The following is a 27,324-nucleotide window of genomic DNA, read 5'->3' on the forward strand; positions in this document are numbered from 1 at the left end:
CTTTTTGTGAAAGGTACTCCCGGTCATAAGAACGGGACATATCGGTTCCTTGAAGCCTTAGTTCTTTCTTACCTATTAATGTATGATCTTGTAGCGGGCAGACCTTTAAATCGAGCACCCTGTAAGCATTCCTTATTGATGCTCTTGTCTCTTTGGCCCAGGGTAAGTCGATCTTTATAATTTCCACTTTAGTCCACTTGGAGATTTCTGCTCCCAATCGCTGCCAGAACCGTACAAGGGCCATACAGGCAGTTATCGCCCACGAGGTAATTTCCCAACTCAAGTCTGGCCGCCTGTACCATGGAAGATTTGGGCAGTACAAAAAGACTTTTTAATATATTTCCCTCCTCTCTATACCAGGCGGTCTTACCGCTTAAATAAATAACTTCGGCTCCATACAAGAATTGGGGGGGGGGGCACCATTGCTTGATAGACTTTCAGGACCGGTCTGTCCGACATTTCTCCATAAATATTGTTGAATCTTTTTAGACCTTTTAGACCTTTCACTGAAGCCAATGCCCTCATTTTTAAAGCTTGCAAATGAGTGTACCATTTTAGGGTACCAGAGAACCACATTCCCAGATACCTGTAATCAGCTACCCTCTCAAGCAGTACTGTACCCAGGTACCAAGAAAACTTGGTTTTTCTCCTGCCAAAGCAAACAACTTTTGTTTTCTCCATGTTTACTACAAGTTTTGGGTATTACAGTATTCTTTGAATCGATTTAGTTTTCTTTGGAGCCCAATCTCCGTCTGATCCATAATTACCAGATCATCAGCGTAGAGGAGGCAAGATATCTGGTTTCCTCCTAATTTTGGGTTTGCCCCTCTATCCCTTAATTTTTGGGGTAGGTCAGCTAAAAACAGAGAGAATAGTAGGGGGGCAAGTACACATCCCTGCCTTAAACCGTTCCCAATTGGTATTCTCTTCGTCAATCCTCCCTCCTTATCCAGAATTATCTGTGCCCAATTTTCTGTATGCAGTTCTTTAATTAGGGCTAGCAGGTCGCCCTGTATTTCATACCCGACCAATGTTGACCACAGTTGCTCCCGGTCCACCAGATCAAAATCTGCGCGGAAGTCCACGAAACAGGCGAATAATTTCCCCCCCCTGATCGATCGACTTCCGTGCAATGGACCAAAGAGCAAAACAGTGGTCAACCGTTGAGTGGCCTTCTTTGAACCCCCCCTGTTCTGGTGGTACTATGTGTTTGTTGTCAACTCAGACCTTTAAAATACCCAGAATTGCTTTAGAAAAGACCTTTTCTCCTATATCCAACAGGTTTATTAGGCGGTAATTTTTCGGGGAGTTTACATCGCCTTTCTTATGTATTGGCCTGATAATTGCCCCTTTCCAATTATCTGGGAACTTGCCTGTGTTTAGGATTTCTCGCCCACCAATCTATATTCGTTTTTATTATAATCGCTGATAAATTATCAGGTCCTGCAGCCCGTGTTAGGTTTAATCTCTTTATTATACCTCTAATGGCCTCTGGGGAGATGTATACTTTAATTTCTTCCCTTAGTCCAGGCCAATCATTGGCCGTTTTTCCCTCCCTGTCTGGCCATATGCCATAGATTTCTTCCAGATATGTCACCCACTTGGCCTCTGGCACCGAGCAGTGTAGGGATCCTGAGACTTTCCCCGTACATTCCTGAATTAACTTCCAAAAGCCTCTCACATTCTTTTCTTCAATTGTCTCAAGTAAATTCCCCCAACATTTGTCCTTAAAGGTCCTTTTTTTATCTCTAATAGTGGACTTATATTTTATTTTTAGTTTCTTAAGTTCTATTACCGCTTCATCACTATAATTTACACTTAGGTATCTCTCCTGTTTTCTAATACTAGCCTTTATCTTCCGACATTCATCATCGAACCAGTGGAAGGTACTACTGGGGTATGGTTTCACATTATTTACTACTTTACGATTGCCGAGTTTTAGTTTTATCCTGAGGCATTCCACCATATCCCTTATTGTATCCTCATACCAGGTTATGCCCTCCTCTGGTGCTAGATTATCTAGTTCCACGGTTACCTGGTGTGCACTCAGCTTTTTTATATATTCATCGGTGATTCTCGTAGTGAGTCGTTTGGGGTATTCCACCTCTACCGATAGCACTTTTTGTCTATGTGGGGAGCTAAGTACCTGGAGTTCTACCTGCAGTGGGTAATGATCACTACCCTCCAGCCTAAGAATTTCAAATTGCTTAATTAGATAAAAATTCCAGGCCTGAATAAATGCATAATCTATTGGGCACAGTTGTTGTCCTACCTTAAAAGTACGATTCGCTGGCCGGTCTGCATCCTTTCTTCCATTTATACAGACCAGACCCATAGCCCCTAGCAATTGCCCAAGCTCATCATCTTGCGTTGATATCTCACAGCAGGGAAAATGTGCGGGCTCTATTTTGTATATTCCCAGCATATCCCTCAACCAGGGGTCCGTTTTAATGGGATTTAGTCTATGATTGAAGTCCCCCAGTATCATTAGCACATCTCTAGGATAGCGATCGCATAGGTATTCCAGGTCTGATTTTAAGCATTCTAGATCAGCCTTATATTCGTTAGTTTTACCTTTCTGTATGTACACATTTATAATACATAGATTTTCGGCCCCCAACATATTGTTTAGGGTACATACTCTACTACCCAAAGCCCAATTACACTTGAGTTCAAGGGAGTCCATGTCTTTAGCTATCCTTGTTGAGACCAGCGTCATCTGGCCACCGGATGGTCTACCTGATAGGTTCTTTTTTGCTGGCTTTACGTGGTGAGTGAAGCCTTCCGTGACAGGGGTTTCGTCGCACAGCCATGTTTCCTGGAGGCATACAATGTCATTTTTCTTCAAGGTGTTTTTGAAATCTTCCTGTGACATTATTCTATTGTATCCATTTACATTCCAGGACAGAATGGATAGGCTGTGCAACGACCCTTCTTCCTAGTCAATGTTGCTCATGTAGCCGTCTTCCTTGCCATTCATGTACGCTAGTTCTCTATATCTATTCCCAGCAAGGATATCTTCCACATCCCACCTCTGATCTTTTGGTTTTATCGTAATTTAAAGGGCATCTTTCTTGCCTCTCCCCAGGCTGATCATTTGTATTTGTCTTTCACCTAGGGCTGCGTGGTTCCGAAGGAAAGAGTTCCCTGTTTTATTCAGTAACACCTCTTCCATTTTTACTATTCTAATTCCTTCCCAAAGCATCTCAGGCTCTGCCTTTTCTATTGCATCTTTTATTAAGGCTGAGTGGAGTAGGACCTTAGTTATTTCCTCCCCCTTAATACTCGTCATAAATCCAACTTCTTTTAGGTCTGCAGTACTGACATATCTTAAGCTGGGGCACTTTGCAAAAGATGATAGGAGCTGTGAGCGATTTAGAGGGATTAATTTCCTAGTTCTTTTCCCCCCCTTTTCCTGTGCCAAAGGTTCTACAAAAACCCAGTTGTCTGTAGGCAGTTCTGGCTGCCGATGTTGTAAAATACCTTCTGGCATCTCTCCCCTAGTAAGCCTGCTTACTTCTTCTCTGACTCTGTCTCTATCCCCCTTCACCTGGCTTGGGTTTGAGGGCCCCGCACTTACAGATGAGTCCATCCCCCAATCTACTACTATACTCTCCTTTACCCCTGGTTGGGTCCTCCTGGTAGCCTTTTCACCTTTTCCCAAACTATTCCTTGTTATCCTCCTGCTTTGATCGTCAGAGTTATTACTACTTGCTCTTATTTCAGTGAAGTTTCGTTTTTTGGCTCCTTGCCTTAGCTCCTTTTCCTTTGTCTTATGGGCTGGAGGGGCCCCTCTCCCATACTCCTGTTGCTTTTCGGGGTTGCAATTAGCTGGGGCCTTTTTCCCCCTCTTTTGCTTTGTTGTTTTCTGCATTCTATAGCTCCTTCCCCCATACCTGCCCTTATTAACATTGGGCAATAGGATATGTATTCTATGGGTGTATCCTCCGAATGGCTACTCGCCCTTCTTGCTACTTCCTCACTATCCACTGTATTCTCTTCCTGAGCTTCTACTGGTCTTACTAATGCGGGCATCAAGTTTTTGATCTGTACCAATTCTCCAATTATATCCTTGTATTGGTCACCTTGTCTTTTTATAATATCATTATTCAGGACTGAAACCTCTAGAATACCCTGCAAAGTCTTTTGAAGCATTAACATAACCTCAAGCATGGATAGGCTGGTTGATCCAGTCACCTCCAAACTGCATAAAGGCATCCCTGTAGCATTAAGGCCGATAGCATTTGGACTCTTTATACTTTGTTGTCCATTAAAACTGTACTCCCGCTCGACAGAATTCCCTTCACCCAAGTGATTGCTGCTGGTTATTACATCTTTGTTCACCGCCTCTACGCCTATGTCCTGGGTGAATAATGACTGCCACATCCTTGGTGAGGAAGACTGTCGAGGTTCCAATGGTATCTCAGCAATATTGAAGTCAGACTGGTTCAGGGGTTCCGTGCTGGATTCTGCTGAGTCTTCAATGGATTGCGGGATCTCTAAAACACTTTTCTCCTTACATACTGTCTCTTTCCCTTTAAAATGTTTCCCGATAAAATCCTTAATGGATTTTGATACCGCTGACCCCCCTTTTGCGCCGGCTGACTTAGAGGATGCAGGCGCTGGCAAAGGCAAAGGGGTTGAACTCGGGGGTGTAGTTTCTCCATTGACCATTACTCTGCTCCCGGTTGGTGTTGCCATATCTTTATTTACGTTCTCCAGGCTTTTCGATACATTGGTCACATCCACCATTCCGGATTTATTTCCTGGTTTTTTGGAGTTTTTCTGGGCCTTACGTGGTTTTGTTTTCCCTAAGGCCATTTGTCTTTTCAAGTTCTTTCTTAAGTACGTGGCCGGGGGTGCAAGGGTACTAGTTACACTGGAAGGTATGTGCAACTACCTTCACCCCCAGTTAACTTCCCTTTTTTTATTTACTTTTTAGGTCAACTTAATCAAATTAGGGAGGGTTGCCCCTTTCACTTACCTCTGTTTCTGTGAGCCCACACTCCCTCCTCACCTCACCATTCGAAATCCAGGCACCTCTACTACTTCAATGGCAGTATTCTCCTCTCCAGGTAATTTGTGGCTTTCCTTCCACCACCACCCGCCTCTCTGTTAAATGTGCATAACGGGTTTCACACCGGGCAGTCCCCTTCTTGCTGACTGAGACTGTCCCACTGTTCAGTCCACTCTCCACACCACGCACGGTTAGAGCCTTCCTTAGCTCCTCACACGCTGTAAAACTCAATCAGCGCGTCGTGTTCCAAGGCCCCCCACAGGGGGTTGCGGGCGCCGGGCAATACAACGCGGCTTCCGTACTTGCCGCTCAAATGCCAATGAAATTCGGATTTGGATCCGCGAAGATGAAAGCAGCGGTTGCGGCGGGCGAAGGCACGGCTGGTGTTGTGTGCGCCACTCGTGGAAGCCAGATCCGGAAGTTGGAGGACGAGCGCCGAGAAGTTCCGAGGTGGGCGGACCGACGGGAGTGCTGCAGTCGGGCGAACACAGAAACAGCAGGCAAGTACAAGTCATAACCCTTTGATCACTATTTTCTAAGGAAAAGAGCTCAATAGATCATCCTCATTTAGTTTTGCTGAGGCCCACAAACCCATCGTAGAGAATAATTGCCACAGAGTCTCTTGGCAGTGTCATGAAAGACCAAAAAACACACGCAGAGATTTATCAACCGTTTGTATATTTTATATCTGGCATTGAAAATAGTAACACAGATCCCCTTACCATTGCAAGTTTCCTCAGAAGTGTCTTCAGGAAATCGAAGGCCATCTTTTATCGTGAATTTAAGAAAAAGTCTAAAATCCACTGGAAGGACCCTAAGTGGTTCTCCCAAGAATGTAGGTAGGCCAAGCAGTTGCTGAAAAATACAGTAAAGGGATGCAACCGTGGGGAAATAGGGACTGCATACCATAGGTATAAGGCAACACTAGATAAAGCCTAGCGTAAATGGGAGAACAATAACTGACAAGACCTGTTGACGGCCCTCAAAGTAAGTGACAATCACACCTTTTGGTCAATCATCACACATGGGAGCAGTGGGCATCATAGACCAAGGCGATATCATATTCCCCCTGACAAATGAGAGGACTTTTTTTTGTGTTATACGGTAAAGATAACCCTGAGGAGTAAGCTTTATCTGATGGTAAGGGGGATTTTAGTACTGACTATGCAGAACAGTTTCCCAGGCTATTTATGGAGCCTTTTATTTTAGCCTGGAGGAGACCCTTTCAGCTATCAATAACCTAAAATCTCAAAAGGCACCAGGTCCTGATTGCATTCCTGGGGATCTTTACAAGTCTGAACCCCAGCTTTGGGAATGATATGTGAATCTTTTGTTGAAGGCTATTGTAGCAGGGGGAGATCCCAGACACCTGGAGGGGGTGGAAATAATCCCAGATTCAAAAGTGTGACACAGGCTGCCCAGCTAACCATAGGCCTATTAGCCTGATAATCTTCAAAACAAGTCCTAGTGAAGTCACAAGACTTGGTTGATAAAAGGCAGGTTTTGTCACCCCTGCAGGCAGTGTTCTGGGCTAAAACTAGTACTTTAGACCAGGTGTTTAAGTTTGTTCTCCATTACTGGAAGTACGTCTTGCCGTTCAAACAGAAACTCTATGTAGCTTTTGTTGATCTCAGAGCAGCATTTGACTTGATTCCTACAATAATCTTTGGAGAGTTTAATTCAACATGGGTGCCCCCAGTCACCTTATTAAAACTATCATTAAGCTATACAAAATAAATTATGCCCGGGTCAGATGGGGAGAAAAGGGTGAACTAACCAATTACATCCCAATACTACGAGACATGCGACAAGGGTGTGTACTCCCTCACACTATGTTCACCCTATATTTAAATGATGTAGTTGAGGTCGTCCTAAAACAATGTGTTAACGATTCTCCATCTTTGAACGCAGACAAAATCCTGATTTTCCTTTTTGCGGATGATTCACTGCTTATATCTTAAACACCTATAGGTCTCCAAAATTTGCTGGACAAATTAATGGCTTCTTGTGAGTCAAGGGATCTAGAGCTGAATTGCTCTAACTCCAAATATATGGTCTTTGGTGCAGGAACCTCTAGACACAGTAACATCAAAGCTGGTACTGAAAAACTTGGTAGGGTTTTTAGCTTTGATTATCAGGGGGTTACACTGTCTGATAAATTCAAGTGGAACCATCAGATAGGCAAAAGCAGACTTATTCTCTCACTTTGATCAAAAACTATTTTACAAAGCCACATGCACTGGATCAATTTCTCCAGCCCTAGAGGCCTATTGTGCTAAGGCTTGAGTGCTGTGCTATTCAGTGCGGACATTTGGGGATACAATGATACACACAAGCTTGCAGTAACAGTACACAATATTATTAGGGCTTTGGTGACAGTGCCAACTAGCACACCTCTCATTCCACTTCACTATGATCTAGGCATTAACTGCGTTTCCAATATTGTGCAGCTGAAACCACTTCTATTCGGAGTACGCATATGGTTGATACCAGAATTGCACGATTATAGAGACTGCTTAGGTGATCTAAATGGCAGGATCATGCTCTAAGAGTTCCCTGGTTAAGATTTATTTATAGCTGGTATAAGAAGCTGAAGAGATTATAATTTTGGGAAACCCCTGAACAAATTTGATAAGGCAGATGGTAAGACCCCTGAAAGTTGCATACTGGTATCATATAGATGAACTACAATTTAAGAGGGATAGTTTGGGTCATTCGACTGAGAGGTTCCATGAGTTCAAACCACCACCATCATTTGAGCATCTCCTCGATTATGTTAACCCTCCTCTTGCAAAAAGTCTTTATCTGAGATTCAGGTATGACTGCTTGCCTCTGAGAGTGTTCAGCAGTATCTGGAATAAAAATCAGGCTTCTAGAGTATGTCCAGTCTGTGAATTGGATTCGGAGCCACTAGATCACATTTCCATCGCATGTCCCAGTTACCGGGACCTCCGTCATAAGTGGCTTTGAACAATTTGTCTGAATTTGGGGGTCACAAAGTATCAGTGGTCTCAGCGATTACTGAGAACAGATACGTCGGAACCGATTGTGTTCTCAGTCAGCTGATTCCTTCTTAATGTCTGGTATAAGCGTGAGAAGTTTCTGAGATAAAACTCTTTAATGTGGCGTCCACATGAGACTCAAATTCTCAGCTGAAACAAATAGCTATGTCTTAGGGATTAGAGGAGATACAGCTGATGGTATTTTTTTTAGCTTAATTTTCCTATTTTGCTTGGATTTCAAACGAATCCAGAAAGTACTCTGATAAGAACAAGTTACTTACCTTCGGTAACCCATTATCTGGTAGAGACTCTATCTAGCTGCAGATTCCTTACCTTTGAATTTCCCAGACATCAGGCTAGATTGGGAAACCTTTGCTGAGCAATACCCCTGGCGCGCAACGTTGGGTGGCTCCAATCAGCTCCGCGTGAAGTCTTCGTTATCGGTTAGGACGTCACGGTGCCTATATGGGCACCACCCCGGTGCACGGACGTCAGTACTTTTCGTTTTTGCACGCTAGAAGCACAGAGCCATGAAGTAACTGATGTAGTCATGTGGAAAACGTGGGCCCTAAAAGGGGAGTAACCCTAACCCTACAATATTAGTCCACAAAGCGGGGAGGCATGGGTGGGGCTGTAAAGAATCCTCAGCTAGATAGAGTCTCTATCAGATAATGCGTTACTGAAGGTGAATAACTTTTTTATCTGATAGACTTCTAGCTGCAGATTCTTTACCTTTGAATCAGATAGCCGAGCCATACAATCCAGAAGGTGGGTTGCTGACTCACATCCTAGACCAAGGAGTCTTGCAGGACAGAATGGGCAAAATGTCCATCCCTGCGCACCTGTCCATCAAGGCAGTAACATTTTGCGAATGTGTGCAGAGAAGCCAGATGTCTCGGATTGGGACACCCCAAGCAAAGGCTGTAGTTGCAGCCTTTCCCTTAGTGGAATGGGTTCTTAATCCCTCAGGGGGCTGATTTTTTGCCAAGGCATAACAGATCTTGATGCAGAGAACGACCCAGCGAGAGATGGTCCTTTTCTGCACTGCCCTTCCCTTCTTTGCTCTCACATACCCCACAAAGAGTTGGTCATCCACCCAGAACTCTTTTGTGCGGTCAAGGCAGAACAACAACACTCTTTTTGGGTCCAGTCGGTGGAGACTCTTTTCTTCTTTGAGGGATGCGGGGGAGCAAAGAAGGCAGGTAAAGTGATAGACTGACCCAGATGGAATAGGGTCACAACCTTCAGCAAATAGGATGCCCTGGTGCAAACACCACCTTCTCTGGAAAGGACATCAGATAGGGAGAAAAGCAAGAGAATGCCTACAACTCACTCACCCTGCGGGCAGATGTAATCGCCACCAAGAAAGCTACTTTGATGGTCAACAGCCAGAGGGGACAATTTTGCAAATGCTCAAAGGGAGTGCATATCAAATAGGTAAGGACCAAATCAAGGTCCCACTGTGACATAACAAAGGGTGTGGGTGGAAATAAGTAAGCCAGACCTTTTAAAAATCTATTTACAATAGGAGACTTACTGAGAGAGGGCTGGTCTGACAGCTGCAAAAAAGCAGAGCCCTGCTGGACAAGGGTTAGAATGAATAAAAGGGCAGTAGAAAGAGGAGCAGAAAGAGGGTCAATAGACCTTTCTGTACAGTATAATACAAATCTCTGCCAACAGCTGGCATATACCGTCTTAGTGGCCTGGCTGCCAGAATTACATTACAGACTTCAGGAGGAAGGTCAAAAGATATGAACTGTCGCTGCTCAATCTCCACGCATGGAGGTGCAGAGTTGACAGGTTCGGGTAGAGAACCCTCCCCTGCTGCTGCAACAGAAGATCCTCCCGAAGGGGCAGCCCGATCGGAGGATCGATACTCATTCTCAGAAGCTCTGGATACCAGACTTTCCTTGCCCAATCTGGAGCAACAAGAATGACTTGAGCCCGGCCGCCCCTGATCTTCTTCAGAACCTTGGGCAGGAGTGGTATGGGCAGAATTGCGTACAACAGGCCTGAGCTCCCCTTGCTGCTGAGTGATAGTCACCTTGGAAACTCGAGCGTGCAGTACTACTACACTGCGCGCTCTCTTCGGAGGCGAACATATCTAACCAAGGTTCTCCCCACTGCTGAAAGAGACCGTGCGCTACCTCTGACTGGAGATGCCAATCATGATCCGCTAGGGATCGACAGCTGAGTTTGTCCGCTCTGGAGTTCTGAGAACCTGCCAGGTGTTGAACAACCAGGGTTATGCCATGCTGTTCCAGCCATGTCCAGAGACGCAGGGCCTCTCAACAAAGGTTCCACAAACCCACCCCGCCCTGCTTGTTGCAGTACCACAGGGCAGTGGGGTTGTCTGTGAACACCTGCAACAACTTTCCCTTGACAGAGGGAAGAAATGCTTTCCATGCCAACCAAATCGCTCGGAGCTCCAACAAATTTATGTGGAGCCCCGTATCCGCCAGAGACCAGTGTCCTCTGATCTCCACCTCTCCCAGGTGGCAAGCCATCCCAGAAGTGACACATCTGTCACGACTGTGAGATCTGGTTATGGAAGGGAGAGCAGTCTGCCATTGACCCAGTCGCGGTTTGTTAACCCCCACTGCAGATCCTTCGCAGTTCCTTTCGAGATCTGAACCACGTTGGTGAGATTTCCCAGATGCTGTGCCTATTGGAACTTCAAGTCCCACTGCAGAGCCCGCATACACCATCTGGCGTGTCTTACGAACAGGATGCAGGAGACCATGAGGCCCAACAGCCTCAGTCAGTCTCACCAAAATCCAGGATAGAGTCTATAATATTGGAATCATAGCCTGAATATGCGGAACTAGCTGCTCGGGACGATAAGCCAGAAACTGCCAGAACAGCTCCAATGAAAGGGAGCATCTGGGAAGGAGTCAGGTGTGACTTCGGCACGTTTATAGAGAACCCTAGCAAATGCAGGATGTTCGTCATAGTCTGAAGGTGGGAGACGACAGCCTGGGGCGAGGATGCCTTCAACAGCCAGTCGTCGAGGTAGGGAAAGACTGACACTCCTAACCTGTGCAGATGCTACTACTGCCATCTCCTTGGTGAACACCTGAGGGGAACTGGTAAGCTCGAAGGGGAGCACCTTAAACTGAAAGTGTTGGCAGACTACCTTGAACCGCAGGAAACGCCTGTGGCCTGGCAGCATGGGAATATGAAAATACACGCCCTACAGGTCCAACGCTACTATCTAATCTTATTGGTCTGGGGCAGACAAGACCTGAGCCAGAGTGAGCATTTTGAATTTCTCCTTTTCGAGAAAGAGATTACTGATCAGAAGATCTAAAATGAGCCGTAGTCCTTGTTCTTCTTCGGAATCAGAAAGTAGCGGGAATTTCAGCTACTTCCTACATCTAAAACTGGGACCATTTCTATAGCTCCCTTGGCCAAGAGAGCCATAACTTCCTCTTGGAGCAACTTTAAATGATCCTCCATCAGCCGTTCCTGATTTGGCAAAATAGGAGGAAAAGAAAGAAAAGGAAGGGAATAGCCATCCTGGATTACCTGCAAGACCCACTTGTCCGATGTTATGGATCTCCAGTTGGGAGATGATGACAAATTCTCTGGAGTAGTGTGGTCCTGCACAATAAGCCTAGGATTGCTTGGAGGCTGCGGCTGCTGGCGGTAATGTGGCTGATGACTTCTGGCCTCCATTCCAAGATGGGAAGGCTCTGCATCCTCGTCCAACCATGGCTTGGACAGTCTGTGCAGGACAGTAGCTTGGATATGGCGGACACGGCTGGAGACACCTTCCATTGCAACGAAAGGGGCAAAAGGAAGACTGGCGAAGAGGAGCAGAGGAGAGGCCCATGGAACTGGCCGTAGCCTGAGAGTCCTTGAACCTGATCGGGCCGAGTCTACCTTCTCCCCAAAAAGGCGTGTTCCATCGAAGGGCATGTCCATCAAATTGGCTTGGACATTACCAGAGAAGCCAGTAGTACAGAGCCAGGTTGTGGCACCTCATCAAGGCCACCGTCGTTGCAATTGATCTACCTAGCGAATTGGTCGTATCTAGGTCACACCGTATGGTGAAATTTGCTGCGTCCCTCCCATCTTTGACAGCTTGGGAGAGCACAGGCCGGGCCTCCTCCGGGACTTGTGGTAGCACTTGTGCTACTGTCTCCCAAAGGGAATGGGAGAAACGGCCCAATAAGAATGCAGTATTTACTGTCCGCATTGCCAGGCTGGAAAAAGAAAACAATTTCTTCCCAAATGAATGCAGCCTCTTGGATTCCCTATCCGGAGGGGCAGAAGGGAACGCGCCTTGGGATATAGAGGCCTGCACTAGCAAACTCTAGGGTGGGGTGTTGGCTGAGGAATTTTGGGTCGCCCGGAGTTGGGCGATGGCGGCGTGCAATCGTCCTATTTACTGGAGCCGCTGTGCTGCGTTTGGACCATGTACCTGGAAGGACATCCGTAAGTGCCTAATTAAAGGGCAAAAGGGGTTCTGAAGTGGAAGCGCCTGGTTAAAGCACCTCGGTCAGGAGATCAGTCCTGACCTGCACTGAGGGCAGCTCTAGTCCCAGGACCTCAGCTGCCTTCTTTCTCACCATGACATAGGATGCTCCCTCCTCCATAGTCACTGTTGGAGGAGAGAGCATGCCAGTGTCTGGAGAAGTATCCAGTCTACTGGCCTCCCTAAGTTCCCCATACCAGTCCAAACTTTCATCAGAGAATTCCTGGTTTTCTAGAGGGTCCCAAGACCCCTCCCATTCATCTCATGAGCCTAGCACATCCTCAAAGTGTTCAGGGAACAACATAGAGCCCATGGGCGCTGTCGACGCCAGCTCCGTGTGGTCAGAGATGAAGATGGTGCTTGCGCCACCAATGGGCCTCGGCTGCGTCGCAGGCACCGACTTCGGGTTCGACGCATTGGCACAACGGGTGCTGAACCGGATCTTGGATTGGATCCCTGGGGCCCTATTGGCGTTGTGGTCGGAGCCGACAGCGTATAACCCAATGGGGCCCCTTCCGACTCCGCGAGGCCTGAGGGTTCACCAGCAGGATTGTTCAGCTCAAATACGTGGTGCATGGCCTCGTATCTGACCGGGAGTCGCTCCGGCTCCCAGAAAGGGTGGGAGACGAACCATGCCTAGAGAGTCGGTGATCACAATTTCTCTCAACGTTGGATGCCAGCTGAGTTGAAGACGAAGTCCGCTTGGACTTCTTCTTACGCCTCTTCCCTGAGTGTCCCAAGGACCTAGAATGGGAGAAAGAAGACTTAGGGCTCCGTGAGCGAACCCGCAACCTCCTCTTCTTCGATCGGGACCGTGGCATCCTCGGTGTCTCGCTTGACGGTGTCTACTGCTGGGCCACGAGTAACTTCATCGCCCGCTCCCTTAAAGTCTTCAGAGCCATCGACTGACAGTCTGAGCACGACTTCGTATCGAGGTTGTGCTCGAGAAACCACAGACATACGCGGTGAGGATCAGTGATCGACATCATGTGGGAACAAGTCCTGCACGGCTTGAAACCTGTTTTCCTCAAAGACATCCCTCGCACACGAAGTTGGATTCCAAAAAACATTGAGCAAAAACCTCCCAAAAAGCAGCAGAGGGGCAGCTCATCCCCGACCGGCGCGGAAAGAAATGAACCGACGTCCGCGCACCTGGGTGGCACCTATATAAGCACTGCGACATAACTGATGCTGCAGACGCCAACGACGTCACGCAGAGCCGAATGGAGCCACCTGATATTGCGCGCAAGGGGTATCGCTCAGCCAAAGTTTCCCGATCCAGCCTCACGCCTGGGAAATTCAAAAGTATGGACTATGCAGCTAGAAATCGCTATCAGATATATGTGATTGATGCTTCTTATTGCTTCTTTTTAAATTGGTTTTATTGAAATTTTAATTGTAAATCATTTGTTTTGTATTTTTGTATATTTTGATGGTATGTTTTACCGAACAAAGTATTTATGATAATCTTCATTTTTTTTGTTTTTGTTTTAAAATATATTTTAAAAAATGTGTGAATAAAATGTATTGATAAACTTCTGAAAATGTAGATTACTAAATTGAACTTATGGGTTCAATTATAGTACAATTTATGCCTGAAAATTTTTTGAAATTCACTAAAAAAACAAAGGTTACACAAATGTTAATGTTAAGTTAATAATTTACACACACAAAACCTTAGAAATTCAGCAGTTATAGATACCTTAGCTAACTATAACGTACGCTCCCTGCAATGCACTGCTTAGAACCTCACATATTATATCACTGATGAAGTGTTCAGTAACATCACTGAAGACATCCCTGATGACATCGTTTTATTGGTAATTTAAAATCCAACTTAATAAGTGGATTTCAGATTGCAGTTTTGTAAATGCCAATTTTAGAAAGTTATAATTTGTTTGCTTGAACCAACTGTGCCTTTCTGCCAGTGCTCAGTGTCAGCTGACTGTTGATGGTTCCCTTGTGGTAAAATGTGTCTTGCTCCGAGACAGTGGGCAAAGGGCTTGGGTGCAGGGAGATGATTATCTCCGACAGGATGGCCGCCTGACCTATGAACAGGAACATATTTAATTACACTGTCACTGGCAGATGTAGCTTACACCTGGGCCTGTCCACTTTATTGTCCTGTAGACAGCCAGGGATGAATCCCAGCGGAAGAAGGGCTACCCGATAACCATTGTTTGACTGACCAAAAGGATGGGTCTTCCCCCTATCATAGCTATGCCTCTGGGTGTGCACTGAGAGCTTTGAACAGGGGAAAAGGGTTCTGCCATGCTTGTCTTAGGAAGAGAAGGGCATTGGGGGATAGTTTACAGTAAAATACACATGAAGTGCTGCAAAAGTGAGTAGGGTCACCCCTGGAAATGCTAACCTCATTATCAGGGAGTGGCCAAAGGTTTCACCTATCCGCAGGCTGGCACTGGGGAAAAATCTGGGACTCTCAATTACCACCCCCCCTTCAGAACACCTTTGGACCCATGGAAGACAGAAAAAGGACTGCACCTGCTTTTGTGACCTCGGAGTAGACCCCCAATAGCTGAGCCAGTTAGCTGACACCCTGTTAAGCTACAGAGATACAATAGCTGCATAAAGCCCACCTTTCCGAAGAGCCCAACTGACCAGTTCTAACTGGACCTGTCCTGGATCTTGCTGGTCACTTCTTTTGGACTGAGTCCAGATCTCCAGGTGATATCCCTAAGTTCCTGGGGTCATTAAATACATGTCAGAGTGAACTCGATAGACTCTGAAGACCTTCAGGTTTCCAGCGTGCTACAAACCCTGATCTTTTCACACCTTCATTGACAACCGCATCAGGAACCCAGCCTCCTGCAACCCGTCGCTGTTCAGCTCTGCTTCAGCTTCCGTCTGCTGCCTTCAACACTAAAAAACCATCGACAACCCATAGACGTCCAGAACTGTTCCTAAGAATATAACCCCTGACCAGTATGACCCAGCCCTTGCATACGGCCAGCAATCGACCACAGTCACCCTTAACTCTTACTTTGGTCTAGTGCAACCATTTGTCTGCGGTTGGCACTTCCACTTTTTGACGCTAAAATCACATTTTAAGGGTTTATATCTCCAATTAACTATCATCCCAACTAATAACTGACACACACACACACACACACACACACACACACACACACACACACACACACACACACACACACACACACACACACACCACCCCATTACCTTCCAAAGATGTATTTAAATTCACTCCAGTTACCCTTCAGAAGAAGGGATACTTGCAGTCAAACATCGGTTAGGCAAAATATTATTGAACAACCTGCCTTCATACAACAAACGTTTGAGATTTTAATTACATTAAATCAGATAATATATTACATATTGCATGTAGGTCAATACTTTTAGCTGAGTTGTCTAGGGGCCTGCCTTGAGTTTGTTTACAAATATTTGACATTCAACTAAACATCCCACGCCTATGAGATGTTAACATAAGAACATTAAGAGAAATTTCCCATATAGAACATTTCTTACCAGATATTCCATGGTGGTGGCAGGACACTTCACACATCCATAACTTCCAACTGTATCCAAAGAAAAACCATTTGACCAAGAACTTGTAGAAATTGATAACTGTACCTAGAGACAAATAATGAGGTATGTAACATTAGCATTTAGATGATATGCTCCAGGACAACTCGACTTATTCAAAGATTGCAAGTACCACTTAGTATTCAACAAAAAAATAACTAAGATTAACAAGAAGGGGTCTGTGATATAGCCATCTCTTGCAATATGATATCTTACCACAATTGTCATAAAGTATAGCAATTTTTTAAATTAAAGGGTAGCCTTTTTTAGGATTGAAAAGGACACAACTAGAGGCCATTGTCAGAGGTAAACTCCATTTCCTTGGTGTGTATGTGTGTATATATATATATATATATATATATATATATATATATATATATATATATATATATATATATATATATATATATATATATATATATATATATATATATATATATATATATATATACTTGTGCAATTACCAAAGCAATCCCATATCCAATGTTGAAACTTAACTTTGAATGTACCTCCTGTGCAGGACCCTTATCACAGAAGGCTCAACACTGCCCAATGACCTTCATTCATCAACAGGAAAATTCAATTCAGTAAAAATAGAAACGTTATGAAAATATAACCGAGCTCTGAACAGGAACCCAGTCAGAAATACCAAATACCAAGTACCACAAAGATAAAGAGGGATATAACAGCAGGTTTTAGTACCTTCTCTGGAAGACACACAAAGGATCTGTCTCTCACACAAACATACCTTGTTTTTGGTAAAAATATTCTTTTTCTTAAAGGAGAATAAGATTACATCTCTGTAATCGGCTGGATGTTTCACATGCATATCTTCTGCACGATACTGGAGAACACGTGAAGTCTTGTTAATGATCCAGTAGGGACTGAAGACAGACAGAATCATACGACTGCCAGCTCGCCTGGCATGCACAGATATGTCCACCGTCATCATGTCAGTGGAGGTCGATGTGAAGCAAACAAGGAAGAATTCAGGAAGTCCATCATGGACTCTGAAATGACCATTCCAATTTTTGCCTTGATATTTCACCAAGACAAGTTCCATAATTTCTTTGTTGAGTCTCGAATGGTAAACATCTGAAGCGCTTCCTTCCGCCAGTTCAAGAGCTTCTGCTGTTCCCTACAATAAACAAAAATACAGAATGTTTGTGGACTTGCACATGAAAGGCACTAGAAACCAGTAAATAATTTCTGCATTCTTGGTTGACTAAAATCAGAAGAAAAAGTAACCATTGTTTGTTAAGCTTCTGAAGCAAACACTGTATCTACAGATTCATTGATTGGAAATTACCCAGACAGAGGGTGGGAACCCATAGTGCTGTTATTGTGCTCAAAGGGTCAGAGTGTGAAGTTATAGTTCGACTGCAGTTAGCAAAACGAGCGGGGAATGGGAAAGCATTGGAAGCAGTGAGGGCATGGGAAACTTTGGTGGTGCTCCTAAAGATCCCGGATCATGAGAACGATGAGCAACCCACGGCTGACGCTCCTGATGAGCTGGATTAGATACCTCACCCTGGGACACTATATGACAAGGCGGACCTAGGCACTGAACATGAGCCATCCCCCTGCACCTGTCACGGTTTGGTCTACCTGAGCATTATTGTAGTTACATTGGGGGAACTAACCTTTAGTAATCCCAGTCTGTAGATCAATTGCTGATTTTGTGTGGTGCGCCTGGTGGATGGCATGGGTATTCATAAGTGTTAGAAGCCTAGGACTTTATTAGGGTATATGATGTTGACGATCTGCATGCTATATGATTATTCCTGTATACAAGATTCCTACTTAGTGGATAGGGAGATTGGGAATTTGTATGTAACTGTGTTATTATGCTTATCTCAAATGCAATGATGCCCTTGTTACTTGCCTGTGTGTAACCGAATGCAGGTTGCATCATTCGATGTGCCTGTACAAATGTTTCAAAATCAATAACATTTGTTTAAAAAAAAAAAAAGTAGTGAGGAGACTCTGCTTATGTCTGATGATGCTGCACGAGACTGTGCTACACTGACAGGACATGATTATGCCACTCTCCATAGATTGCACTGTTCGGTTCAACCAACAGGTTCCCAAATGCATCCAGCAACATAGGGACTGGTAGAATTTAAGGGCTCTGAAGGGAAGTGGGTTAACACAAAGAATTTGCAGAGGAAACATAGATTACACTAGAATCAAACATTAACAAAGATTAATAACTCTAATGCATACTATAAGGTTCCAAATCAGTGCTTGACAATTTAGATGGAGGAATATCAAATGGCACAAAATGAAAAGTGACAAAACAAAAAAACTTAAGAATACATATGACTAGAGATGTAAAATCCACCTTGAATATAAACATTAACATTCTAATGATATTCCTAAAGAACAAGTTACTTACCTTCAGTAACGCATTATCTAGTGGAGACAGGATATAGCCGCTGAATCCTTACTTTGAAATCCTCCCCCAGGCGCGAGACTGGATTCTGAATTTTTTTCATACAGCACGTCAATGCATCGGGAAAGGACGCCACATGACTCCTTATCGACATCATCACATGATGTAACATGGACGGAGTCCCTATAATCCCATTGCTGATGGGCTGAAGTCAGTTTCTTCCGTTACAATATTTCTCACTGAAAACGTGGTCACACGTAGAAACTGACAGTGGAAACAGTGTGCTAAAATGAAAGACACCTGTATGTCAAAAAGGCACTGAATTTAATTCAGCATGTGGATATCTTAACTAAAACATTGAGATGAAAAAGGACTCAGTCTCAAATAAACATTGAGTTCTTAGTTCATTATGTGCAATCTCCTAATCTAATTATAAAGACCAACGAGGACTCCGTTCGCAGAGCGAGGAAGATGGGAGAGGTGATAGGAATCTATGGCTAGATCCTGTCTCTACCAGATAAAGCGTTACCGAAATTAATTAACGTGTTCAACTGATAGAAACATCTAGCCACAGATTAGTTTAGCAACAAATAACAAAGCATACCAGGGGGAGGAGCCTAGCTCGCGAGCGTGATGGTCGCCTTTTAGCTCGGCTCCCGCAGCCCTCCGGCCTGATCGTATATCCTGTATCATATCCTGTCCGGAGACGACACATTATCGGAGAATTGGAGACGGAACACCTCACTTGTACTTACCGTTTGGCCCGGAGGTTTCGACGTGCAGCGGTTCCGAAGTTGTGTCCTCCGCAAGACCGGGGCCTCCGTGAACCCTAGACCGGGACCTAGCCTGTGGGATCCGACGACTGTCGGCCCCGGTCGAGAGAGTGAACCAATGATGAGAGCCGTTGTGCGAACATCCCGGCGATCCTGATCCGGGCCTGCCCTGGTGGCCGCGAGGCTGATGTGGGGGCGATTCACCGGGGACTGATTCTGTGAGGGGGTCCCCCCCGCCGCTGCTGTGTCCGGCGGCCCTGGACCTCTTCGCCCCGGACTCTGCTTGTTTGGGGCGCCGGTGCTGGAGTAGGCGGAGACCCGCATTGGGCAGACATCCTTTCTGCACCAAGGCTGCCATTGCTGGGAGCCCCCCGGAGTTCTGTACAGTCCTACATTTTTGAACTGTTTTTGAGAGTCGCGGAGGGTGGCGACTGGGCTGCCTTCGCGAAATGGCGGCCGACCATCTGGAACTTGTATCGCCTCGTGGCGGCGGGCTTGGGTTGCCTGATGGAGCGGGGGTCTGGTATGGTGAGCCGGAGCTTACACTCAGAGATATCCTGGAAGCTCTGCGATCCCTGCGCGCATTCCTGGCCCCCGATGTTCCCGGGAGCCCGCCACGATTTGCCGCCATTTCGAGCAGCCGTTTCTTCTTGCCTCCCTCTTGTGTCAGAGACTCCATTGCCTCGCCCCCCTCGACTGCTGCAAGTGTTGCCGCCGCAGATCGCCGATCATTTTGTGTGCCGGTGACTTTGGAACTCCCTGCTTTTCGAGGTTCGGACCCCGGGGACTTGGACATTGTGCAGCGGCCCTGTTCGGCTGGGATGCCTGGAAATATTGGTGGACTGCCGCCTGCGCCTGCACCGATGGCCTCGCATTTGTCTATTACAGAGAACTCCTCGCTTTCCCGAACGGCGGGACTGATCTCCTGCTCTTCATCACCCGTGCTGCGATTGCTGATGCTTATAAACTCTCTACTCGGACTTTTGCTCACTTGCGTATCGATTGACCCCCCTTGTCTACATGGCAGAAAAAATTTTGTTCGATTGTGTGCTGGTTTTGTATTGAGTAGCTCACTTTACATTGTCATGTGGTGGGTGGGATTTGTTGTTCGGAAGGGCTGGGGGTGATATGCGCGACTCCTGGGGATTATAGCGGTACGACTTCGTGGCGCGATTGTTTGTACCCATTGCGACGTGTGCGGTCCTCTCCTCTGTAAGTTTTATGGCGCTTGAAATGGTGTCGTCCTGGTCTGTTTTTGCTGCGATTGTCTGGTTGGGCGGAGGGCTGCGGCCGGCCGTATTGATTTCTGTTCTTATGCTCCTCCCTCCTGTTTTCTTTCTTTATGTTTCTGTTTCTTTTTGTCTCGTTCTTCTCTCTTTCTCTCTTGCTATATTTCGGGTTCTGGTTTAGGGAGACAGGCACACTGTCTGAAGGGTAGGCCATAGCCTTCTACAGGGGTGCAGGGTGGGATGGGTTCTATTTGTTGTTTGTTTTATGGTTCTATGGCCCTTTTGTGTCTCTTTATAGTAATGCCGCGTCTGTCCTTGCATCCCGTGGTATGTTTGGGGTGGGGTGTGTGGCTTCGTCGATCCTCCTCTTCTGGGTTGGTTACTTTTCGTCTCGACTGCTGTACCCTCCTTGTTACGGATGCTCCTGTTCTCTCCTGTACTCTCGCCACGGGACGCCTGTTTCGGCGTGGTCTTCTTTCTTTCGTTTTTGTGTTTCATTTCTTTTTCTTGTTTTTCCGCTTTGCCCTCCTCCCCTCCCCCTCCTTTTCCCCTCTCTCTCCTTTTCCTCACCCCCCCCCCTTTTTTTCCTAGAGGTCACTATGACGGGTTAGTTTTGATGTAATGTCTGTCCGATCCCTCTGTCCTGGCTCGGCTGTGGTTCAGGTGGTGGCATGTGCAGATGATAATGAACACGTGTAGATTATGTCTAAAATGTCCCTGTCTCCCGGTGTGTATTGTGTTGCCTCTCCTGTATTACGTCCCCATGCCCCCCTTATTGTCGCTGAGGATGGTTTTGGGAATTCGGACACCTCTATATTGAAAGTGAGCCTATCGTACTCCTCATCCCCATATTATAAAATTAACCTTTTTTACTCCTGTTTTTTGGCCGTCTGGTTCCTCGGTGTTTTCTCCCCTTTTTATGATTGTTTTGCCTCTGCCTCTTGTTGATTGAATCTGTACTGTTTGCCTTGGAACCTTTGACCGCTTTACATATTGATGCCGGCCGATTTGGTTGTAGGCCTATACTTGTATATCCTTTTGATGCTAATAAAGGTTTAAAAAAAAAAAAAAAAAACCACAAAGCATACCATCCCCGGAGAAGGGTCTGAGAATTGAGACCAGTAAAAGTCTAAACCAGTTTAGAATCTGACAAAAAGACCGGAGCTCCATAATAATGTAGGGGACCAATAGCATACTTAACAATTTAAAAAAACCTGTGGAAGAACCACATATATGTAAAGTTACAAGACATTTAAAATCATGGGAATAAAGTTATCCATGTTAGCATGGGAACTGTGATGAAGCCAACCAACAAGATGAACAAAAAACTACTTGCATCCTTAAGGGGATCTGAATCCATATATGCTCAATGCTTAAACACTGCAGAAGGGACCGCAGTAAGAAAGGTCATAAAGACATAGAAGGCATGGGAAGAATGTTACCCATGATATTAGGAGAATTTGCTAAATAACTCCATAATATAAAGCTATTGTCGCACATATCCAGACTCAAACAGCATGCCACGGAAGAAAACCACTGTGCTATATAGAGTTTAACCCAAACCAAGACCTGCACTGTAACAGCAAGAGAGGTCCATCACCCATTGGAAAAGATAACAAAAGCTCTATAAAAAAATAAAAAAATTGAAGACATCACACGTAACATGTGCATTCGTAAAGCACACATTCACCGCAAAGGTATCCTGGTGCTGAATAACAGATGTGTAATGCTATCTAACTAAACTGAAACCAGTCCTAGGATGCTTGGTTCCAGTCCAGGGAGGACCTGGCCTGGCAGTTCAGGCTGCACTGTTCCCATTGGGTGCAGGGTAAAGACTGAATTGTATATGGCTGTGTCAAAGCTGGAATGGCATGGTGAGCAAACAATCGATGGATTTAGGCCCAGACCTCTGTACTGGGGTGATGTATGACATTGTTCTGCATTCTGTCCATCAATTGTTCTTTTTGCACCTAGCTAAAAGGTACTCATGGTATCGTCTTCAAAATGATGAAAGGCTGAATTGCTGAGATATGAAACTGTGACCAAAAGGGAAAACACAGGCCCCTACAGTGGAAGCGTAGTCCACTAAGCCACCAATCCCAACAATAGCAACTAGTGGATTAGCTCGGATATCTCCAAGAAATACACTGATATAGGGGTAAAATAAATAACTACCTATGTATAGACAAGAGTAAATATAACACATAGAAATAAAGTAAAGCTGAATAATCAGCCAGACAATGCAGACATAATAGTATGGGGACACCATAGAGGCCATCATACAACATTGGAAAGCAATAGCCATTCAAAACATCAGCATGATGGAAATTATCAGAGATATCATCAGCAAACAATAGAGTATAAAGTTGAATAAGATATAAAGAAACCTTGAAGCTTAACAAAACCCAAGGTTAGTATGTGACCTTAGAATATGGGTAGAGACCCATCTACAGATGATGTAGAAAAAATCCCTTGAAAGGAGTCCATAATAAAAGATTCCTAGCGATCTATAAAATAACTATCAATATGTATATGCCACCTAGGGACCACACTTCACACAGTGCAAACCTAACTACAACAGCTAGAGTTAGGTAAATAATGAAAACCATTGTCCCCTCAAAGAGCAACAATCCAATAAGAAAAGAATGAAAGCCAGCTGCAAAAAGTAGAAACTATGAGGCGAATCTCTAGTCCCCTCATGGCAACGAGTAGGAATACCTTTAGAGAGAAGAACAGGTACATCATTTGCGGGAAGTAAGCTTCAGAAAGAAAAAATCTTTAGTAATAACACAAAGTATTAAAACAACTCCAAAGAGTCAAGAGTATTATTTACATACCCTTCATAGTTGAATCAAAGGAGAGACACATCTCCCTAGAGACCAATAATAACATGACATAATCACAGGAAAAGAAACAATCATGACCAAGGGACATGTACAAACCAACCATGTCTACAGGAAGGGGTGGAAGAGTCAATCAAATAGCAATGGCTATAAGACAGAACAGAAGTCGGTAGGAGTACTTGGTGTGGTGTTGATGGGTGCCACAGACATCATGGGCTGATCGGACGCCAAAGGTGGATACCCCTAAGTGTTGTGTAGTTCCCACTAATCTGTAGGGCGTGCACGTTTGCGGACAACACATGTTTGGGAGGTGCCTACACTGATTCCAAGCAGCCCCGCAGGATATGTTGGCCTAGAGACCAGTTAGCTCACAGTGCCACCATAAGACCCCTAACCTGAACAGGGAGTGAGAGTTTCTGGCAACCACTGAGCATGACAACCCTGACCCCTCATGTATCATGGTAACAGAGCAGAACCCTTCCACTCGTGCACTCTTGTTCTCAGAGAGGTATACAGAGAATACAGAATGGGACATTTTCAATATAATTATTGAACCAATGTTATTCTTGTATAAAATACATATGCTGCGATAATCATTAGACAGAAGCAGATGAAAGTGATTGCAAGCACCAAAAGAGTAAATAGCAGTTACAGTTCCACCATGGTGCTAAGACAGTGTATATATGCAGGCATATAAAACAAGGTAGTAATCAGGTGTACTCCTAATATGCAATCCCTACTCGGTCTATGTGTAGAGTGTAAGTAGGTGTAGACCCAAAAAGCCCCTCATGGGATGATCCATCACCATTACCTGGCGGGAGAGAATGTAGGACCCCGTCTTGGTCATAAATTGGACACCCCTCACGGAAATGTCAGGCAGCTGTTCTGCAAAGTCGCTGCATACAGGGACCCTCAGTGTTAGCTGAAGTGCCTCCTCTGCTAACCCCGGGAAATGCTCCTTTATTTATAATAAAAAGCATCCTTGCGATGTACACACAGATTAGTATTGTTATGGATTTGTAAATAGCCCTGTCGCCCCGTGGATGAAGATAGAACACATGTACATCAAGCGTAAGAGCCTTGTACTCGGTTTTCAAGGCATTGTGATGATGTTGCATGAACTCAGGTGTGTAATCAAAAGTAGTTTCAGAGAAACGAATCGAACATTCTCAAGCATGCAAATATGTGCAAAAGGTCACAACAATATTGTTATTGTGCAGAAAAGAGGACAATGTAAGAAAATGTGCAGCGTTGCTACATGGGCCTAACCCGGACACATAGCAGAAGGGCTGTGCACTGACACTGTCACCGTCTTGAATCTGATAACGGACACAGAGGGCCTGACTGTGAACCCGCTGGCGAGGATCCAGTTCTGGCACCTCTCACCTCATTGGGGTGAGAAAGCATGCCAGAGTGGAATTGAGGCCCAAAGAATTAGGCAGGGAAACTTAATATTCACGCATAGAGTCATCCCGGCTCCAGGATATTTATGGACTTTAGGGAAAGCTTTGCAACTGAAGGTTGGGAGACAGCATCAGAAACTAACATACATTTCGACCCTCGACGGAGATGGCTCCAGGACTTTGACGAGGACGGACAATGAAGCGGTTCCTCAGGTAGCCGCGCCGTCAGAAGTTTCATTCAATGCTCTTTCAATGCCTTTGGCCAAAGGCGCTGATAGGAACCACACTCGTGGTCATGGTGGTCTCCCAGGCACCACAAACTGATGTTGTGAGGATTTGTGACTGACATCTGTCTGTCACAGGATCCACAGGGTTTAAACCCCAAGCATCGCAAAAATCACATTGTTTCTCACACAAAGTGTGGAGGTGGACCATAAAATGGCCTTCTAACTGCTACTGATCCACAGTGCAAGCACGGAGAGGAAGGAACTGATGTCAGTGCGTTGGTAAGGGGGTTATATGGACTCCATCGATGTCACATCATGTGAAGATGGCGATACAATACGAAGTCAAGCTGCACCCTCTTCCGACACGGGGAAGTGCTGTGGAAAACATTTCAGGCTCTAGTCTCGCACCTGGGGGAGGATTCTAAAGTAAGGAATCTGTGGCTAGATGTCTTTATCAGATATCCTACTTTTAATGTTGGCACAAACATAGCTATGTATATGGGGAAAAAATAAACAGAGTAAAAAACTAATGTTCTAATGAGCATTCTCTTCATAAATTCTCCAGTGGCAGGGCATCAAAGAATGGCCAACTCAAACATTAATTAGGTTTGTCACTTTTGGTGACACCACGTCATAAGCTACAAACTCAGGGATGGTGACCTGCAAGGAGCAGTAACAGAAAACCTTTTTTTGTTTATAAAGAGCTCATGTTGCTTGAAGGAACCAGTACTGCTTTTTAAAAAGATTTTAAAAAATCTTGTTTGGGCAGACTTTGGACCGATACATACACAAACCAAGGACACATGACACCATTCACAAAGTAGTTTGTTTCTGACGGGGACACAGTTCTCTTTGCATATAACTCAACGTCTCCTTTGAGGAGTCAGTAATTTATCAATGGGTGGGGACCATACTTGCAGAAGCTAGCTATTGATAAATCACATGCTGAATCACATTTAGGAGATGCTCCGTTCATTTCCTATCATAAATCAAATTCACAATCAGTCACTTAAACCCAAAGGCTTTTCCGACATATAGATCTGAAAGGGATTTTGAGGTCCCAAACCATGTGAGTTTGCGAATTGCAGAGTCTGCAATTGCGAAACAGCTTTGCACATCTGGCACTTAATGACCTACTTCCTCTGAACCAATAAAAACCTTCATTAAAATCAATCAGCAAACTCAAATTTCCTTTCAACAAGAGGTTTTATCTGTCCTAATTTAAAAGCATATACTTTTGCCTTCATGTCCCCAGATGAACACCTGGTTTCAAACCAATAACAAAAGACATGCCAAAATAGATTACTATCCAGTGCCAGGGCCCAAAAGAAATAGGTTTTCTCATATTTCTGTGTGCATATGGAATCAAGTCGCAAATCATACATATGGAAAATATGACAGTCACCAAATACGTATTCAAAAGATTTATGAGAAAACAGTTGTAACTTACTTTAAACTACCCATATGTATCAAGCCTCTTTCCCATTTGCAAATGGGCAGACTCTCAGAATCGGCCCATTTGCGAATTGGAAAAAGCCTTTTGGGATGTATCATCCCAAAAGGCCATCGCAAAAGAGATTTGCAAAATTTGCAATTCTCTATTTTGTGAATGTAATTAAGGAATTAAAATTACAATTCCTTAAATGCAATTCTGGAAGCACCAGAAATGTGATAATTGGCCTTAAGGAATTGCAAATTACCACCAACTTCAAGTTGGTGGTAATTTGCGATTTTCTTTTTAAAAAAAAGAACTTTTTGATTTTTTAGAAGTGCCATATGTCGCACATACATGCGCATGTATGTGCGCAAAATGTGCACACATGCATATTTCAGGGTTGCAACAGGGTGTCCTTTTGGCACCCTTGCAACCTTACAATTGCATTCTCAATTTGCGATTCTCTAATTGGTAATCTCTATGTTGTCAACTTTTTTAATTCTTATCACCATGAGACATTAATGTTAACTAATGTGGTGCTTTGTTACTTGAGGAAGTTCATTCAACGTTGTAACAATGATTACTAAAATCGAAGTATATTGTTCAGTTTCAGGCCCCTGAGGAAGAGCCTATCAGGGCTCGAAATGCATCGGGCATCATTCGGGAATCATTTGTGAATTTATGAAAATGTTTTCAAAAGATTATAATATTTTGTTAAAAATGTTTATTGAATGAATAAACTTGTCCAAAAGATTGGTTATGACACTAAGAAAACCAACGTGTAAAGGTTCAATGTAGTTTTGTGTTTAAAATTGTTGGTGATAAGAATTAAAAAAGTTGACAACATAGAGATATATAGAGTTGTGAAAACAGTGTTGTTCTAGTTTAGAACCACACCAGCTACAGTGCACAGAGGTCGAGGGGAACCCCCACTCGAGATAGGTGCTTAAACAGAAAGG

At 44.7% G+C, this 27,324-nt stretch overlaps 1 protein-coding gene across 2 annotated transcripts in view; it reads right to left on the minus strand.

Annotated features, from left to right (window-relative positions):
- The window catches only part of VPS13C (vacuolar protein sorting 13 homolog C), a 2,773,485-nt gene that overhangs the window by 1,055,542 nt on the left and 1,690,619 nt on the right, over nucleotides 1-27,324 (minus strand). For both annotated transcript variants that reach the window (XM_078680824.1, XM_078680823.1), the window contains exons 59-60: nucleotides 16,809-17,198; nucleotides 16,004-16,108 (exon numbers count right to left, since the gene is read on the minus strand). In XM_078680824.1, coding sequence (XP_078536950.1) covers nucleotides 16,004-16,108; nucleotides 16,809-17,198 — 495 coding nt within the window. The remainder of the gene's footprint in view (nucleotides 1-16,003; nucleotides 16,109-16,808; nucleotides 17,199-27,324) is intronic.

This window comes from Lissotriton helveticus, chromosome 3_1, assembly GCF_964261635.1.
Source record: "Lissotriton helveticus chromosome 3_1, aLisHel1.1, whole genome shotgun sequence".
NCBI lineage: Eukaryota > Metazoa > Chordata > Amphibia > Caudata > Salamandridae > Lissotriton > Lissotriton helveticus.